The sequence below is a fragment of the Protopterus annectens genome, chromosome 2.part1, assembly GCF_019279795.1.
Source record: "Protopterus annectens isolate FY-2018-M chromosome 2.part1, PAN1.0, whole genome shotgun sequence".
NCBI classification, from domain to species: domain Eukaryota; kingdom Metazoa; phylum Chordata; order Ceratodontiformes; family Protopteridae; genus Protopterus; species Protopterus annectens.
Window position 1 is genome coordinate 1,394,219,619 of NC_056729.1, and position 19,552 is coordinate 1,394,239,170.

Genomic DNA, 19,552 nt, shown 5'->3' on the forward strand with positions numbered 1-19,552 from the left:
CTACTAGTGCTGGTCTCACCACAGCTTCATGCTGGTAGGATGCAATGCTCCTTTGCTTCTTCTTCCACCAGAAGAAAAACAGTAGTATGAATCCCAAGATGAGAAGCAAGGCCGCAGGCTGTCTGGTAAGCCACACCTTGGCCCAAAGGATGCAAGGCTTGTTGTAGCCTTTTCCTGGCAGATGCCTTGAATAGCAACCAGACCAATCAAGAAGGTAAAACACAGATACTCACTGTCCAACCAGAAACAGTCAGAAATAAATGCACTCTACTCTTTCTCTCACCAGGAGCAAAATATAAGCAGAAATTCCAAGCTGGCATCTATGAAGCAGTTACTTGGCTTTCCACTGATCAACATTCCCCAGGAGATAATGTCCCTATGCGCCTTCTCTCACCAAAAGCAAAATAGAGGCACTAATTCCTACGATGACTACTGAGAGGCAGAATGTGGGTTCTCCAATAACTGATGATGCTGCAGATTTTAAATGTAAGATGGAAAAATGGCTTAATATCCTAAGAGCTACAGTGTGCACTAAGCAGTTAGATATGAAGGAGAGGGCAACTTCAGCTTTAGCTAAGTGGAGAGCCATTAATTTTAAAAGAACAAGATAGATTGGAAGGGGAAAGCCACTTTGTATTCGGGTTCTATGGAATACAGTGGGATGGTCAATAAATTTAAATAGATGAAGTTGAGTGATTTCACAAAATGATAATTTTGTGCTTACTTACCATAGCCATTGAAAGAGGAGAGGGAAGAAGATATGTGGCCAAATTAACATAAGCAAGTGGAAAGACAGATGAGTTTAAAAACACAACAACACCAGGGTAGAAGGATGAGGAAAAACTTAATTTCTGTGTGACTCTGACTTGTTAATAGAAGAAAGATGAGATATGGCACGATATGAGATAAGAAGGATGAGGTTCCCGTGCTTGAGTATTCTGTACCATTCAAAGAGCAAATAAAGTGTCACTTGTATTACTCCCACCCAAGTGAAAGTCTTAGTGTCCATGTTTCTCAAAGCAAAGAAATTATATTTGTTGTCTGCACACTGTGATACTTTCCACTTCCCAGCATACACCATTATATGGTCAGAAAAGGGGAATGGGGACACCACCACAGTGCATGTATTTCTACAAGATTCCAAGCAGAAAGCTAATTGCCAGTTATAAATTATGAGTCAGTTAATTATTTTGTGTCATTGATTCATTAAAAAAGCAAATATACAGTTAAAAGCAGATTTTACACACAACATATACAAATAAATGAACTGCACACCCCTCATCATGCATATTGTGACAACTCATAACATATCAAATGGTATGTACAATGCCTTCTCTCTAGAAAAAAAATCAACTTTTATGATGCAAACTGTTAATATTTTGAGAAAATGTCCTCAAATTAACATGTATTTTGATTTAGAATTATCACTTGAAATGACAAGCACCAGCAGTTCTGAAAACTTTCTACATGTCTAGAATAAATTGTCTCACTACAGGTAGCTAGCAAAAGATAGTAAATAACAGCTCACAGCTGTCAGACTCTCTGATGGGCCCTGACATAACGATTAGGCTAATTACTTACACAGCTAAGTTAAAATCTGTAAAACTCTGCATACAGTGTGAGTCTGAACACAACATCTAATCAGATCATAGTATGAAGGTTAGTTTGAAAGCAGGCTTTTTATTTATTGGGGTGTTCTCTGTTACAAAGGATATACATAAAAATTCTCATATATGTGTAAATAAAGTAGATGACTGTCAGCAGACTGCAACATGAATCAACTATAACATTATGTCAGTCATTTGTGAATAACCATGATCCAATTTATTGATCTGTACATAAACAGCCCAACCTCAGTTTTTTTCTCCTTCTATAGTACTCCAAGAATTGTTTCTTCTTGTTCCATTTTACATTATTAAGCAGTCATTACATCTCCAGTGAAATACAACTAAGGATGATGGATTATTTTTTGACTAGACTATACCTTTGCTGTCCTGCCATGCTCCAAGCAATCCTGAAGTTCAAGTTTGTCATTTGCCATAGCTGCAAGAGGCCTAGAAAAAAAATAAAAATGAAATAGCTTCACTGCATAAAAATAAACATATATTTACCACTTGCTGCAACAAAAGTCATGTTTTGTGGGAAACAGGAAATATATTTAGCCGACTAGCTCTGGCTACCTGTACAGTTGATCAAAGAAATAATTTCTACTTTTCTGTTAGGAAAACAACATATTACATCAAAATAAAATCAAAACCATTTCAGGTGAATACATTTTAAAAAGGAAACAAAAGTTATGTACTTGCCATAACAAAAGATCTAGAGAGGTGGGTCTGTCTTCGTCATACAGTATGACTGACACTGCAGGATTTTGGTCAGCTCAACATTTCAACCCTTCCAAGAGTACTGTCCACACACCTTTCTTTATTCACAATGCCTTGCAGTAAATCTAGCTTGTTCTCCATATCCCAGGTGTACTGCTCATACATGAAACACAGCACTAACCATCTCAAACTGTAACAAAAGCATAACCAGTAATCCTTAGGCGATGCTTGTGATGAGGCAGGTGAGGGAGTGGATATGTTGAGGAGGAAAGCCATGTTCATCCAGATCTTTTGTTATGAAAAGAGGTTGCAGTTTCATTAACAATTTGGAGAGAGTTACAAGCTCAGCCTCATGGGTGATTTATATCGGAACATACCTCATATGACAGAAACAATATTGCTCTAGCTGATGGTGGTATAAACAAAAAACAACAGAAAAAACACCAAAAAACACTTCAAGGAAAAGAAAAAATTAGCATAACCACACTTTATTTACCACTTTCGTTCTCACAGGACTTCATCAGAATCAATAAAACACTAAAATCCCTACTATAAAAAGCCAAATCCCACCAGTCAAAATCAAGAAATAATTAAACTATTAAACTATTAAGTATATTTAAAGTGAAATACCACTAAAATCATTCACATTTCAGCAATCTGAGTCTTTTGTTCTTTAAAAAAAAACTTAATATTAATAACATCATTGAGATCTGGTGTTTTATCTGCTCCGAGCATAAGCTGCCACAATGTCTCCTTCTGTTCTAATTTACTTTTGTGATCTTGTCATACATAGAAATGTGTAATAACAAATTCTTTCTCCCACCATCCTAAAACTAAGTTAGCAAAAGGAGGTGGTTACTGTCACCCCCATTGCTATCCCCTTCTATTGTTTGTAAAACTTAAGTGTTAAAAATAAAATAATTGTTCACTAACACTATAGCCATTAGAATTCTATATAGATATACTTGATGTGTGTCGTAGAGCCCATATTTTTGTAAAAAAATGACTTAAAAATTCTAACCCTTCTTCTTCAGGAATCGACATATAAAGGGAAGAAATAGCCACTGTAATCATAGTAAAGGAAGGAGTATTATCACAAATTTCTGTCCTCACATGAAATTGTCTAATTTGATTAAAGAAATCTCGAGTCACTAATATGCAATTCCAGTTTCTTAACCAATGGGTTGAAAACATAATCACGAAACAGAGAAATATTCTCTGTACTACATCTAGGCGCAGAAACTATCGGTCTAAAGGGGGGAATTCTGAAAGTTTTATGTAATTTAGGGATACCAAACAGTACATCTCTTTTTGGTTCATCAATATGCAAAAAAATTGAACAATTCCAGATTAATATCAGCATTCATTAATAACTTATTATATATAAGCTGTCATATACATTCCTATGACTTTTCAACACATCACATTTTCTATCCTCTGTGTATTCCAATTCATTGCTGAGCATTTGTTCAATTGCATTAACATAACTCTCTTGTGTCATGTCTGCCCTCATATAGCTAACATGTTTGAATCTCTTTAAATCATTCAGAGCTCTAATTTCAATCTGACTTAAACTAAAAAACATATTTTTAGATTTCAGAAGCATACAAACCAACTGGAAGGTTTAGAACTAATGCCATTCAAAATAAAACTTAAATTCAGTTTCCTAACATACTTTTTAAAGTCAACATTAATTCTAGTTTCATTAGCACATTGACTAGGAACAGATGCCACGGTGGTACAGCGGTAGCGTTGTTACCTCACAGCAAGAGGTTCTCCTGTTCGATTCTCGGCTTGGCTTGGGAGTGCCTTCTGTGTGTAGTCTGCATGTCCTCCCCGCGGCTGGGTAGCGTTCGAAAGACATGCGTGCGTAAATGGGCATGCCTTTGTTGAAGGTTAGGCGTCGAGCTGGCACCTCGGCATTTCGTAAAAACAATCTGCTGCCAATCATTAGCGGACTGGAGTTCCGCTGTGGTGACCCCTTACCGGGAAAAAGAAGAAAGACAAACAACAACAACAACACTGACTAGGAACAAAGTTCAAGCCTAAGTTTAAAATTTTGTAATGAACATCTTGCAAATAACATTAGACAAATTATAAACATTTCCAAAAGTCTTTGCATTTATTTTTTTGATGTTTTCTCTCAGCACTTCCTGTTGTGGCTTCTCCCTTGACTCCTGGTGTTGTAACTCCAACTCCTCTGCCTCAAAAAAATTGCTGTTAGCTGAACGAGTGGTCATTCTATCAAACTTTTGTACAGAACCACCATTATTGTTAACCAAACCTGACAAGTCTTTAAACTCTGAGCATTAGTATGCTCAGAAGTTCCTGGGCTTCCATTACTCTCTACATGAACTCTGTCACACGAAACTGCAGCCTCATTTATGCTTTCCTGTGGTTCTTAAATTTAAAGAGACAGTCTGCTCACCACCTGATGTGTTAGAACTATGCACACTATGCATGTTACAAGTCTGCATTAAAGAAAGTATTATTTTTATGATAACTTTTATGATAGGTATTCTTGTTGTTATTATTGTAAAGTCTTTTTACCTGATCTAACAGGAAGGCATTGCCAGACTCATAAGCTGCCATATCCCTTTGAATTTTCTTCTGCTTAGGAAACACAGCTGCCTTCTCGAACTTGGATACATTGTTAAAGACAGTATCATATTCATGCTGCAAATTGCTACACTGTTGCAATTGTGCTCTAATAGTAATATCCAAGTCAGTCAGACTTTTCTTTAGACTGTCAATAATGGAAACATTGTTTTTTATAAGCAAGATTAAAAATTATGTTCCAGCTTTACTGAAAAAGGAAACCAACTCATGATAGAAGTGAGTATCCTTGCTTACACTGCTGGTGTGATGTTTAGTCTTAGGCAATGTTCAAAGTACTTGTTCTCAATCACTAAACTACGAAAGCACTTTAAACGCTTTTCCATTTCCTCAAACAGTTCAAGTAAATTACCTCTATTGATGTGGTTCCCCTGTCTATTCCCAACAATTTAAAATGGGTCATGATTACTGTTTAAAAAGAAAGTAACATCTTTGAAAACTTTATTACTTATGGAATTTTGACCTATAACAGTTGGAATAACAGTTTCTTCGCCATCATAGGAGTCATCCAAAAATTCATAACTGGAACACTGATCTATTTCATTCAGTCTACTCACAACATTTGCCAGGGTGTTTTGTAACTCACCCACTGGAGAAGTCAATTTGTATTACCACAATTAACAGAACATGCTGGAGGGACAAGTTCATCTCCCAAAGACTGCCCATACTCTGGAATAAGCTTCCCATTCATGTCAAGCAGAGCACCTCAAGAGCCCTGTTCAAGAGAAATCTTGGTGAGTGGATGGGTAACAGAAAGTTCACTCCAGGGATCATTCCAGTTGCACTACTGGATATGGGCACTGTGAATTAACATTGGGTGGCGCTGTGCCTGGGCAATTGTTTTTGGGCTAGGCTTGTAAAGGCTCCAGGGTCATTAGCCTAGTACACACCTATGAACCTTTATGTGACAGAATACCCCGGTTCTATATTAGTAACAAAAATAATATTGTTTATTTGGTATATCACCGTAGAATCATTGCATGGCAGCATGAGACTAAATAATGTCAAAAGTAAAAATACATGCATGAATCCTAAGTTTGAATCCCAAAGCCATCATCTGCTTTCATTATGAATCTAAGAAAGTCATTTAAACAAAACAAAGTGTATCATCTGTAAAACAATTGTCAACTGTTTCTAGAACACCAGATTATTACATAAATTATCTCATGGTTATATTTTTGACTAGGTTGAGGGCTGATATAGCGGTTAAAGTGGCTATCTCGCAGACACAAAGTACAAGCTTTGATTGTCTCCATTGGCCAGGTATTTAATAGTTTGCAGACTGAGTTCCCAGTGGTTATCTAGGAACCTATAAGGAATAGGAGAGGGGATGAAGTTATTAAAGAGGCACCTTAAGCCCTAAAATACGTTTCAGATGGAGACTAGAACATCATTTGAGCAGTATCATTTTAACAGTGCTAAGTATTGCAGACTGAGTAACTCTGTGATTGTGAGTAAATCAGTAATGAAAACAGAAGCATAATGGATTAGTGGTTCTTAAAAAAGAGATGCTAACGAAACTCCCTATTATATTCAGAAGGAATAGAGAACTGAGATGAAAACAGAAAACAAATCCGAGATATGCATAGAAAAACTTTCAATATTTAGTACAAGGGAAGGCATACATGATAGAGGTAGGCAACTAGCTCTGTCTTTGGTTTTAATAGGTCTCTAAAACACCAGGATGCCTCTATCATAAATATCTGCAGAACTTTTGTTGATTACAAACTATTTAAAATACTCTCAAAATCAAATTGGACATACCAGCTAGAATGAGACTGAAAGGACCATTGTGTTTTATAAAGACATTTTCGATCACAACACGGACAATCAATCATGTGGTCAGATATGACTCAAATCAAATACAGCCAACTGTCAATCTGGAGAAAGATTTGCATTCCTCAGAGGATAGGATTCCTTTCTGAGGTACTGGAGAAATTTTAGAATAGGTATAGATAAGTTGAAGCTTGCAAAGCCACTTACAGAAAACACTTCCCTGGGGATTCAGAAACTCTGCATTTGTGATTACGGCCAGTCCAGCACTATTTATATTAAGTGCGCAATAAGCCTCGAGGCTTATTATCTGTGCATGTGGCCAGGTCACTGTGCACAATGAGTGGCTCCTGATTGTGGCCGCAGCAAAGACAGCAGACAGATTGTGTTACAGCACCTTGTGGCTAGATTAAAGTATAAGCAGCTGAGGTAAACATTGAATATGCACAAGCAGCTCTGGTAGTTGTTGTGAATCCATGTGCACAGATGAGAAAAGAACATTGACAATGTTGATGAACATAATAATGATGATGTTGACAATAATAATAATAATAGTAATAGTAATACAATAACATAATGTACAGGAATCATGCAGAGAAATGCTAAACAAAAGGAAAAATGTCATGGATGGCTAAGGGTGGCGAAGAGGTTTCATTATAGCAACAGATACCACAGAGATGGACAAAAGAGTGGAAAGGAAGCTGCCCAGTAAAGTATGATTGCAAAACACAGGGAAGAAGATGTTACGACAATACTTGAATGTAGAATAATGTGAAACATAGGAGAGGTGGTATACAGTAAAGTAACAGGATGATGTACTGACCTGCAGCAGTCTGAACAACATCGGAGTGTGAGCAGCAGGCCTGTACTATATTGTGTATGTCATTAAAAAAGGAAAATTTGCTAGCTTCAAGGGAGTCGACCCATCAGTTCAGTCCACATGCCAGTATATCCCTAGCTACCTAGCAAGGGGAGCTCCAGAAGCACTCAGACTAAAAGCATTGCAACAAAAAACAATGACTAGTAATAAAATAGTTCTCTGACCAGGAGAGTAGACATTTGTTGGATCCTGTACCTCTCAATTCTTAGCATAGGAAATCTGGAGAAAGTCTAAAATAATAAGGAACAGATTTTAAATATTGTTCTGTAAAACACAAATGAAAAGCCATTATTTAGTGCCTTCCTTCCTCAGCAAATTTTATGAGGAATAGATGAACAGTATGAGTCAGAAATCTGGACTTTCAGCAAAAAACTAGACAGTTAAGACCTATGCTGGATCCTAGACTTAGGATGCAAAGACAGGGTTGTCTGATTAGATCGGATCTGAAGGGGGAAGGCTGGAGGTGTGCTGTTTCTGGATGACCTGCCTTACATTGGATACAAGAACTTAGAATCTGAGAAGGATAACATCCACCTTACAGCTCTGGATCTGAAGACTCCGGATCCAAAAACAGCTCAGATGTTTCTGAGCGATCTGCCATATGCCGGATCCGATAACTTTGGATCCGAGGTGACAAACTTTTACTTTAATGCACTGGATCTGAAGGCTCCAGACCCAAATATGATAGCATTAGATCCTACGCCTCAGTTGGATCCAAAGGCTTAGGATCCGATATAATTAAACAGCCCCGAAGGAGTTTTTTTTCTTTCTGTTAGAAACTGCACTGGCTCAACAGCTCAGATCCGGAGGGGGTTTGGATCTCAAAAATACCTAACACTTACCTGTCGGATCCTAGACTTAGGATCTAAGGAAGGAAAAATTAGTTCTTCATCACAATTAAGCTGTAGTAGATCAGATCCGAATACCTTGGATCCAATGAATTTTCAGCTTCAGTTCAAGGATCCTGCTTTAGAAAGATACTGCAGAAGATCAAATTTGAACACCTTGGATCTGATGAAAATTGATATAATCTGACTGCTTGCTCGCACCAAGCCTGTTGAATCTGAGGGGGACTTTGGACCAAAAGAAGTCATAGTGTCTTAAGATCCGAGGGCTAGGATCCAAGGTCCTGGATAGAGGTTCCGTTTCAATATTTATTTATTCATTTCTCTTTTCTCTCTCTCTCTCTCTCTCTCTCTCTCTTTTTTTTTTTTTGTTAAGGGGTGTGTGCCCCTAAGGAAACCATAACTTTAGCTGAGCATACATTTTCTGAAGAGTATGAAGTCTGAAACACAAACATATGTCATTATTTGCTGACTAGTTTTCAATCACTTGTCAATACTTTGCCAGAAAATTACAGTTTTATGAAAAATGGACCAAAAATATCAGGTAAAGACTGTGTGATTTGCCAGAGATACAGCATATTACGTGTTTCTCTCAACCTCTTAGCTCAGAACCAAAGACTAGAAAGAAAGGCCACAACTTTCTAAGAAGGAAAAGATCTGCACCAAGCCTGTCACAATCCTTGCTCCCAGTATGAGAAAACAAATGCCCGTCAAAAAAAAAAAAAAAACACAAACTAAGGGCATGTCAAACCATTGCCCACACACTACAACTATGAGAAGGGAACTGGACCAGCAAAAAATGAAAACAAACATGGACAATCAAAGGATAGGCTTCCAAAGGTGGAAAGGACCACAACACCTAGACTGGACAACCATCATGAACTCAAAAGCCTGAGCCGTTAGTCTGAACAGAACTGCCAAGAAGAAATGGCAGCATTGTGCCAAAAAAAAAAAACGAGCTGTCTGAACAACAAAAAATCAAGCATAACACATTAGCAGTGAAGAACCGGCAATACTAACTTCAAAATAAAACCAAAAATTTAAATGTTAAAAATTAGATAGCAAAACTTATCTAAATAGAGACATACACTACAAAGACTATCAAGGGAGGAAGGAACCACAAATTTAAACATAGATATAAACTAAAGAAAAAGGTCACCTAAAGCTTGAAATACAAGAATCTTCAGTCTTACCACAATCGCAGCAAACAAGATCTGAGGAGTTAGATGTAGTGTACTGGATTATGGGAAGAGGGAGGAGCTTGAGATTAGGATCTAAAGTCTGGAAAATGCGTCCGTGTCGGATCCGAGGTTCGGATGCATAACCCATCAGTGAGGAAGAATGAAAAGTACATCAGATCTGGTGGGTAATTGTAGATCAGCAAACAAGAAAAAAAACTCTCAATAGTCTCACAAAAGAAAAACAAAGAGACTGACAAAACAAATTCAGAATGGGCAAATAGTGCCTCTTTACCATAATACCAGAAAAATGAACAATGACATATTCTTCCAACCCTTCAGTACACATTATTTCATTGGCAAAACCAGGTGTAACTGCAAAGACTCAGCTCTCAGTCACACTCTTCCTTTCATGTCTCAAGGTTAATGAAATAAATGGGGCACCCAGATCTCAGCAGAACTTTTTCTTCTTTCAATGCCAGCCAGATTATCCCAAAGTTAGTAAACTAAATAGTGCAGTCAGGTCTCGACAGCACTCCTTCATCCTTTACACCAGCCAAGTCATTCTGATATTAAAGATGTTAATGGTAACTATATGAAATGTTGGTACCCGCTTTAGTGAGTCATGTAATATGGAGACTGAATAGCTTGAAAAAATGGACTTACATATATTATATTTCTTTGAATGTTCCATTTTCTCCAAAATGTGGCAATTTCTGTAAGTTTGGAGAGGGAACTTGAACCCCACAATAGGGGGTGAAGAAGGGTTTGCCCCATGCAAAAAAAAACAAGTTTAAAGGAGAAGAGCGATGTTTGATATTTGCTCCTCTTCTATTTTTATTTTTTTCTAAGAGGTAAGCAGACTTCTTTACTGCTGCTGCCAGTGGTTGATCGATCTGACTCTCTCTCTCTCTCACACACACACACACACACACACACACACACACACACACACACACACACACACACACACACACACACACACACACATTCACTTACGCTTCAGAAAATGCTTGCTAACACAAATCCTATTTATTATTCAAGCAAATTTGTGATTTTATAAGAGCAATATTTAAAATGTGTTCCTATTTTGAGCCTTTGTTCACCCTTTATTTTAGGCTTTATGCAGATACCCTGAGCTAAGAGGTCGAGAGGTATGCAATCATCTTAACTGCTGCTGCTACCACATGATCGCTCCCACTCTTCATACTCTGTCACTCGCATACTCACTTCCGCTTTCATGCATGCATGCATATATACACTAACACACACAGAAGGAAACATAAACACACTTTTTTATGTTTCTTTTAATTTTACACTTATTAAACAGCAAAAGTGCTACTTAGCGAGTGTAAAATAATGGCTCGATTGATCTCTCTCTCACTCTCATGTAAACATACACACACACAGACATAAACACGCATACACATGCTTTTCTAGGGTCTATATTATGTGATCGATTGGCCAAATAGTCGAACATGTAATAGTCGACCTGTAATAATCAAACCGCCACAATGTCGAATGGAAAATAAAAAAAGAAAAACCCACCCAAACAAACCATTAAAACCCCCACACCCCCCGCTACTTAAATATACTAACTCCGAGATCACACTACAGTGCAGACAATGGAAAACTTCCATTTCCGCATTGTATGGAGATCTCCATTGAACCATTCAACATTGTGGCTGTTCAATTATTACGGGTCGACTATTACGTGTTCGACTATATGACCATTCGATCACGTAATATAGACCCGCTTTTCTATTTTTTTTTCTTTTTATTTTATACTCACTAAACAGCAAAAGCGCTGCTTAGCAAGCCTAAAATAATGGTGGTTGTTAGGCTACTTTCAGTCTGAGCTACACAGCAGCTTAATATACTGTTGTGAAGTGGCAGGCTTATTTTTCATCAGGAATTACCTCTAGAGGTCATCCATTCTGTAATGCTAACTATACAACTGGATTATGCTAACTATACAACTGGATTAATCAGTCCTAGTCCACTATCTTCTTTATCAGAATACTCCACACTTAACAAACTTCAGTATAGTCTCCCATGTATCCCCAACGGTAATTTCTTACATTAGCTTCTCAAATTCCCTTGGTAACAAACATTCCATCAATATATCCCAATTTCCTGTAATATATATGGATGAATTAAACACACTTTCTTTGCAAATGACATCTGAAATATATGCTCCACATTCCATTAATCTTCTTACTCTCTACTATTACCGTATATATGACAATATCCAGATCCTATTTCCATACTACTAATTTCTAATTCTGAAAAATAAATTCCACCTATTTTAATTATAGCACTAAATCCTTTAGTTTTGTTTTTATTCAATATTACCCTTACAGTAGTTAATTTTCTTCATTTTCATAATCACCTCCTTCATCTTTATCTTATTCTTAACTATAACAGCTACATCATTTGCATAATGATATACAGAAAGGTGTTGCTACAGCTTGTTGTATTACCCCCTTTTCTAACTCCATATTTTACTTACTTTTAATAATCACTGCATTCATTATCACTGTAAATAATATTCCACTAAAGGGCACCCGTGTTTAATTCTTCTCTATATCTATATTGCTTTTATAACCATTCACTAACCCTTTTTTCTCTGTATTATCATATATTGACCTCAATATCCTTTCTATTTTTCCTTCCAACCCATATTCTTTTATAATGTCCCAAAATTCCTCACATTCAACAATATCATATGCTTTCTTAACATCGCATGCCAGCAATTTACCTTCTGCTCCCACTGCCTTTAATAGATCCAATAACTTCTTTTATAATTAACCTATCTTTGACCTCTTTTCCCACACACTATGTATCCACTCATATAATACTCCATTTATTGCTTTACAAAAATTGTTTTGCATTATTTTCTTGAGTAGTTTATAACTGGTGTTACCGTCATGTTCTAAATTTTCTCTTTCTCATAGCATTTTATGTAAATAAATTTAACAACACCTTTACAAATGTATCTTCAGTGGCGACTGGTGACTTCAAATCAAAGGGGAGCTGCAGGAGACAGCTGAATGGGTGGGGTCAATAGGAATGGGTGTGGCCAACTAGAAAGGAGAGGAGCTATGATCAATACCACAAAAACTGTAACTTAAATTAAATACGCTGCCCTGGGTGCCAAACCATCATTATGAGAGTCCAATCAAGAAAAAAGGAAAGTGCAGAAGAAAAAAATATTTCAATTCATTGGCTGCATGGCAGCTTACTTAATATCTAGACGGAAACAAAAAGGTTGTGAGGCATGAAAAAATAAATTACTTTTTAAATACATTACTGGAATGCTAGTTAAAATCAAGTATAAGGAAAACAAGCAGCACTCAACTCAAACCACTTCTTCTTGCACTCCAGTTTTAATTATAATTTATATTCAGCTTTATTAAAGTACCAAGTAACATGCTGAAAGTAGCAATCTCTGTAATACCCCCACTTGTAAAAATGATTCTTATCCAAAAAAGACCTGCTGCCTGACAACAACTATCTACTTGTTTCATGGGGAAAACATGAAAAGCAAACAGGAAACAAGCTCAACATACATTGCTTAAAGGATTATTGCACAGGATATGGACCACACATGATAGATTGGCATTCTGTTTAGTTTGCAGGTAAAGCCTGTAATGAGCTCTTAAAATAATGTAATCCTGTCCTTTATTACAAATACTGTCATATGTATTTCAATACCCAAGGCTTATATGTTATCTAGTTATGTAAGTATTCTCTGCATGGCAACAACAGAATGGCTTTCAATGTTGGCAATCCGTTAACAGTATGCTTATTAAAACTTACTTGCATCTTACAATCTCAGACAAGCTTACCAGATGGTCATTAAAGCATTGCTACTTAAACACAGAGCAACAGGCACTTTCTGAATAATAATAAGCATAAATCAACAGAATAAAAATATGACAGAAACCAGAACATTCTGCAAAATCAAGGACAGATGAAAAGCCACTGTAGTACTTGCGTCTACCTTGGATGGGGGGATAGTCTGCACATTTACACTGCATAACTGTTCCTTGTCTTGTTTGGACACATCCAGAGTCACTACATAGGGGAGTGGGGTGCAACAAGTATGTCACAATTTGAAATGTCTCTGGCTGACTGCGATGGCCCTGACACATTTGTCATACATCTCAACCTCAGAGCAAGAAATCTGGGCAAAGCCATACACAGAAGTGGGACAAAGGCCCAAAAATAAGGACAATTTTTAAATATTGTTCTTATAAACTTAGAAAGATAATAGAATAGTCTTGCATTAGTATGAATTTTCTGAAGGGTATGAAATCTGAAACTGAAATGTCTGTCATTATTTTCTAACTTCAGTCTTTAATGATTTGCCACTAATTTGCCAAAAAACACAATTTTATGAAAAATGGACCAAAAATGTGATTCAAAAATATAAAATAGCCACACAAAACAGCTGGGAACCTGCAAAGAAGGGACATATTTTAATATTAGCACTGCTAACTTGAGCAGCTGACAAAATAAAAGAATCTACATGCATTTCTGAAATAAAAGCAATCTATAACTGATTATTACAGTTATTTATTAATTGTAAACCCTCTATGTTTTCTTCCAAAATTGCCATTTTGTGGAGGGATTATTAGGGGAAGAGCAACATTTTGAGCCAAAATCAGGGACAGTTGAGAGGTTAGGATATGCCTAATTCTATAAAGCAATTTATTTGCATGTACCTCTCAACCTGTTAACACAGGAAATCTGGACAAGGTCAAATATATGAGGGGAACATATAAACAGTACTAAAAATTGCTCTTGTATAAACTGAGACAGTTGATAGAATAACAGGCCTTGCTTTAGCATGCATTTTTCTGAAGGTTGTGAAGTCTGAAACTCAGTGTCTGTCATTTAGTGACTTCATTCCTAAATGATTTGACAGAAAATCACAAATTTCATGAGGAACAAACCAAAAATAAGAAGCAAAAATCTCTTCATTCTGCAAAAATCTGGACAGTTGAGAGGTATAGTTCAGCCGGGGCTGTCCGAGTTTTCTGCCCCCCCCCCACCTCACAAAATCATGGTCGAATGGAGCTTCCCCCCCTACAGTCATTCCAATGAACCATTACTTGGCTATTTCACCCCATTTACCATAAACACTAACCAGGAAAAGCCGAAAAACAAAAACCATAGACACTAATGTGCATACTACTTTACTTCTGTGATGATTTGGACTTCATTTGAAAGTTTTATTTTGCATTTTACATTGCAAACACTAATAGATATCATATATGCTAAACAAAGCAATGCAGTCTCACAATGAAAACAGACTTAGCATTAAAACTTCTCTGCCCTTGAAAACTCACATTCACTGAAACAGCATTGAAACCCACATTCAAAGAAAATACATTTTGCCAGTGGCAGATTAACTTTGGATTTGGGCTGTTTTCAAATCACAGGCCCCCTTGCACACAAAACATACACATGCTCTTTCATACACCTTCCTGATTGTATTAAATTATATTTCTTGTACAATACAGTACAGTTTTAGAGGGTGTTTTAAATTTGTTTTGACATTTTTCCAGTAAACAATGAAACAAAATGCATGCACCAGTAATGACAAAACTGCCCAATTCAGAACATTTCCATCATAAAAGTCAACTCAAAACTTCTAAAGTCCACCAGTATCAGTACATATGCACAATCTCTGAAGAAGTAAAAGTCATCTAAATAATTCCACATTAAAGAGATCTGTAACTAATGAAGAGGTTGCTGCTAGCAAAGAACTTTGTATTTCATTATTTCATCTACAAATAAAGTGCCTGTTACCCTTGATGAATAAATTGCCTATCTTACACTAAAAAAATGATAAGCTAGCAATATTACAATAAGGAATGGATGGCAAACTGATAACAGGTTCATAGTTACTAGGTATCTTCGCCAAAAAGGAGTGTAGCATCCATCCCCTTTGCACAGTACAGTATCAGCAATGCATTTAACTACTGTGGGAGTAGAACCCACAGCTTTCTGCATCAAAAGCAAGTATACTACCTGTTGTGCTGTTAACAAGGCAAGCAGACTCAGCATAAGCAGCACTAAGCTTTTGCTCCCCTGCAGCTCTCAGCTCCTTGTAAAATCTACTCACTCAACTGTATCTCTGAACTTTGCAGCACAAAAGAAATCTGGAAAAAGCCAAAGGTTATTGGGGGGGCAAAAGCCCAAAAACCAGGGACACATTTTAAACATTGCTTGTATAATGTTGGAAAGTTGCTAGAATAAAATGCTGTGTTACCACCATACATTTCACTGCCAAGACTTAAACCCAAGACCCTGTGCAAAACAGTTAGAGCAACATAACACTATGCCAAATTAGCTGTTTTGTGAAAGAGGAAGATGGAAACTTAAATGGCTACCATTTAATGAATTCAGTTCTCACCACAGCACAGCTGTCAACCTCTTAGTACAAAACACCTGAACAAAGCCAATAATGGGTGAATACAGCCCCCATTCAGTGAATTCAGTTCTCACCATAGCTCTCAATGTCTTAGTAAAAAGCACCCGGACAAAGCCAGTAATGGGGGACTATAGCCCCTAAACATATTCAGTGAATTCAGTTCTTACCATAGCTCTCAACCTTAGCACAAAAAAACCTGGATGAAGCCAATAATGGGGGAATACAGTCCCAAAAATAGGGACAAATTTCAAATATCCATTTTATACACTTAGAAAATTGCTAGAATAAAAGCTTTGGCATTATCATGCACTTTCTGAAGAATATGAAGTCTGATATTCAAATGCGTGTCATTTTTAACATTTGTTAACCAGGAAAGTCTGACTTGGAACAAAAGCTAATTTTTAGCAGAGGCCCAGGGAGAAACACTCCAGACAGACATGTTTTTGTAAGATGGGAGAACAAACACAGGGAGGGCATACAGACTGCACAGAGAAGTACACCCCAGCCAAGAATCAAACCAGAGAACCTGTAGCTGTCAGGCAACAATGCTACCACTGCACCAATGCACTACTGGCTTTGCAAGGACACATAAATATAGAAACCACAGATTTTATGAGGAATAGAACAAGTTGTTGTAGTTGTCTTTCGGCTTTTCCCGGTTAGGGATCGCCACAGTGGAACTCTGGTCCGCTAATGATTGACAGTAGATTTTGATGAATACCGATGTGCCAGCTCGATGTTCAACCTTCAACGAAGGCACGCCCATTTACGCATGTCTTTCGAATGCCCACCCAACCATGGGGAGGACATGCAGACTCCACATAGAAGGCACTCCCCGCACTTCAGCCAAGAATTGAAAGGGAGAACCTCTTGCTATAAGGCAACAACGCTACTGCTGCACCACCACGGATGTTAAATATATATATATAAATATATGTAAAAAACAGCTCACATCCTCACTAACATCAGCTGATTGACATCACCTTACTGTCACCTCACTTAAGCTTAGAGAACATTATTTACGTAACCCAGTAGCAGAAATGCTGGAATTTTGCATTTATTAATAGTTTTATACCCCCATATACAGCCATGTAACGAACAAACCAGACAGCAACAAAGCCAAAATGGACATTTAATGCCATTTTATTTTGGCCAACTGCAGATTATCTTTTACGCAAAATGGTACCTGCTGATGGGGCACACATACCAGAAAATCAAAGAATGTACCACTTTTAGTTATTAGCTAACTCTGCTTGCACTTTTTTGCCTTCACTTCATATATGACATTTGTCTAAAAGATAGTCTAAACTCTCAATAAAAACCTAGTTACTGATTTGTCAAAAAAATTCAAAATCACACTTACAACCAGCCAGCTGGGGTGTAGTGATGCAGGAAATGGACAGCATTCTATCCTTCCCCAGTCACCGTATTAAAGCCCCAACCAAACACTTCATAAGCCTTCTCTATAATGATCAGTCATGAAAGAAATTACATCAGTAAAGTAAACTGAAAACAGATCTTAAACGTTTTTTTTTTGCAAATTTTAAAAATACTTTACAACTTCAGTCTTTCACAATGTCAGAATTTCAGACAACCAAAAACTTCCTTATTCTCAAAACAACCACCACCAGGTTATTTTCATATTTATTTAGTTCTACCACATTTGTGTTACATTTGAACAGATCAGTGTTGAGGAATAGAACAAGTATGAGGGAAATATCCACACACACACACACACACACACACACACACACACACACACACACGCACACGCACACGCACACACACACGCACACACACACACACACACACACACACACACACACACACACACACACACACACACACACACACACACACACCTGTTTGCAGCTAAGTCCTCCACAAAACAGCATCACACACACTACCTGTCCTCCATAAAATGCTCCTGTTTGCAGCTAAGTCCTCCACAAAACGGCCGCCGATCCATGAATCCTCTCCCGTGAAGCAGCTAAGTCTTCTGGTATCCTGATCCGTGCATGGGTCTCCCGCGAGAGATTACTAGTCCCACGAGAGTAGGCTGGAGCCTCCATCCTGCGGGCGATGCAGTCCGGTGACTTTTCGGTCTGTGCGGTCGTCACCGCACAGAACTCTGGGCTGGAAGGGCAGAGTTTCCTGCCTTTCCTATCTGGACTGCCTAACAGAGCAGTCTGGAGCTCTGGAATGAGCATGCATGTGTGCATGGAGTTCTAGTCTGCATAACACAGAAGTCAGAAACCATGCACGCATGTGTGGAGTCCGTGAATTTTCTTTTTTTTAATTTTATTTTTCAATTTTATTGTTTTATTCTACAGGTGGGGGGGCTGCAGTCCTGCAGTCCTATAGCATGAGCTGCCCCTGTGTATCTCTGATGCAATTTTCTAGCCATCCATTCAATTAAAGCTACATTCATATGCTTTTGTTTCATATTCATATCTTTATAAAATCTGTAACCTATTGCATATGGTCCTGATGCACAATCCATGTTTGCTTTTTGTACTGCCTTATTTATTTCTTCAAAAAAAATCTTTTTTATCTCTTGTTAAGCTTGTTCACTAATTTTCAAGACCCTCTAATTTATTTTACCTGGAGCTTTTCTCACAATATATATTTTTAAGTATTTCATCACCAATCTTTGTATATTTTCCTGATCTTTATATATTCTTCCTCCTTCAACTATAATGCACTCCATCTTTATTTCTTCAGCCTTTACTTTTTCCCCAAAAAGAAGTTATATCTTTGCCTTTTCCTGTGAGTAAAAATATATGCCTATGAATCATATATTTTACTTTCTACCTGTTTTTATTACAACTCTCCCTCTCTAATCTACTGATTTTTTCTTCTTCTTTTTTTGGTTCATTTCTGCTTCATTCTTTCCAGATTACCCCAGTGCCCCTTTCCATCACCAGGTCTAACAACCTCTCCTACAGCCCCTGGACAATCTCTGTTCTATGGCTGTGGCCTGTGTGAAACCTAAGAGGATCCAGGAGGTTGTGCAGTTGACTGTTTTCACTGGTGGATTTTTTCATATATGTTCTACACCTTGCTTCTCCCTGCCCCTTCCCCTGCATTCACCTATTACATTTGATGGCCACTCCCTTTTATCGACCACACCTCCTTGCTGGAATAGCCAAGATGAACTCCCTCCCAGCCAGGATGGCACAGTCCCTCCCTGACAGTTTTTCAGACACTTAAGTCACTAAATGATCCTCGGACATCTGGGCCATAGTTCAGACTTTATCCCTATACGTCCCAACAAAGGTTTAATCTAGTCATCTCTTGCACACTCCTGTTCCACCCATCTTCATATTCTTCAATACATGTCTTGTACTCCATTTTCCTACTTCCCATCATCACATAGTCTCACTAAATATACACCACCAAAATCCACACATAGTAGCACAAAAACATTTGTGGAGGCTCTCAATAATAATCTGCCTAAGCAACAGAGACCACCAAAGCAGAAACGCAAG

At 37.6% G+C, this 19,552-nt stretch overlaps 1 protein-coding gene across 6 annotated transcripts in view; it reads right to left on the reverse strand.

Annotated features, from left to right (window-relative positions):
• DNMT3A (DNA methyltransferase 3 alpha) overlaps window positions 1-19,552 on the reverse strand; it is a 5,166,949-nt gene that overhangs the window by 200,293 nt on the left and 4,947,104 nt on the right. For all 6 annotated transcript variants that reach the window (XM_044062880.1, XM_044062879.1, XM_044062877.1 and 3 more), the window contains one exon: window positions 1,985-2,054. In XM_044062880.1, coding sequence (XP_043918815.1) covers window positions 1,985-2,054 — 70 coding nt within the window. The remainder of the gene's footprint in view (window positions 1-1,984; window positions 2,055-19,552) is intronic.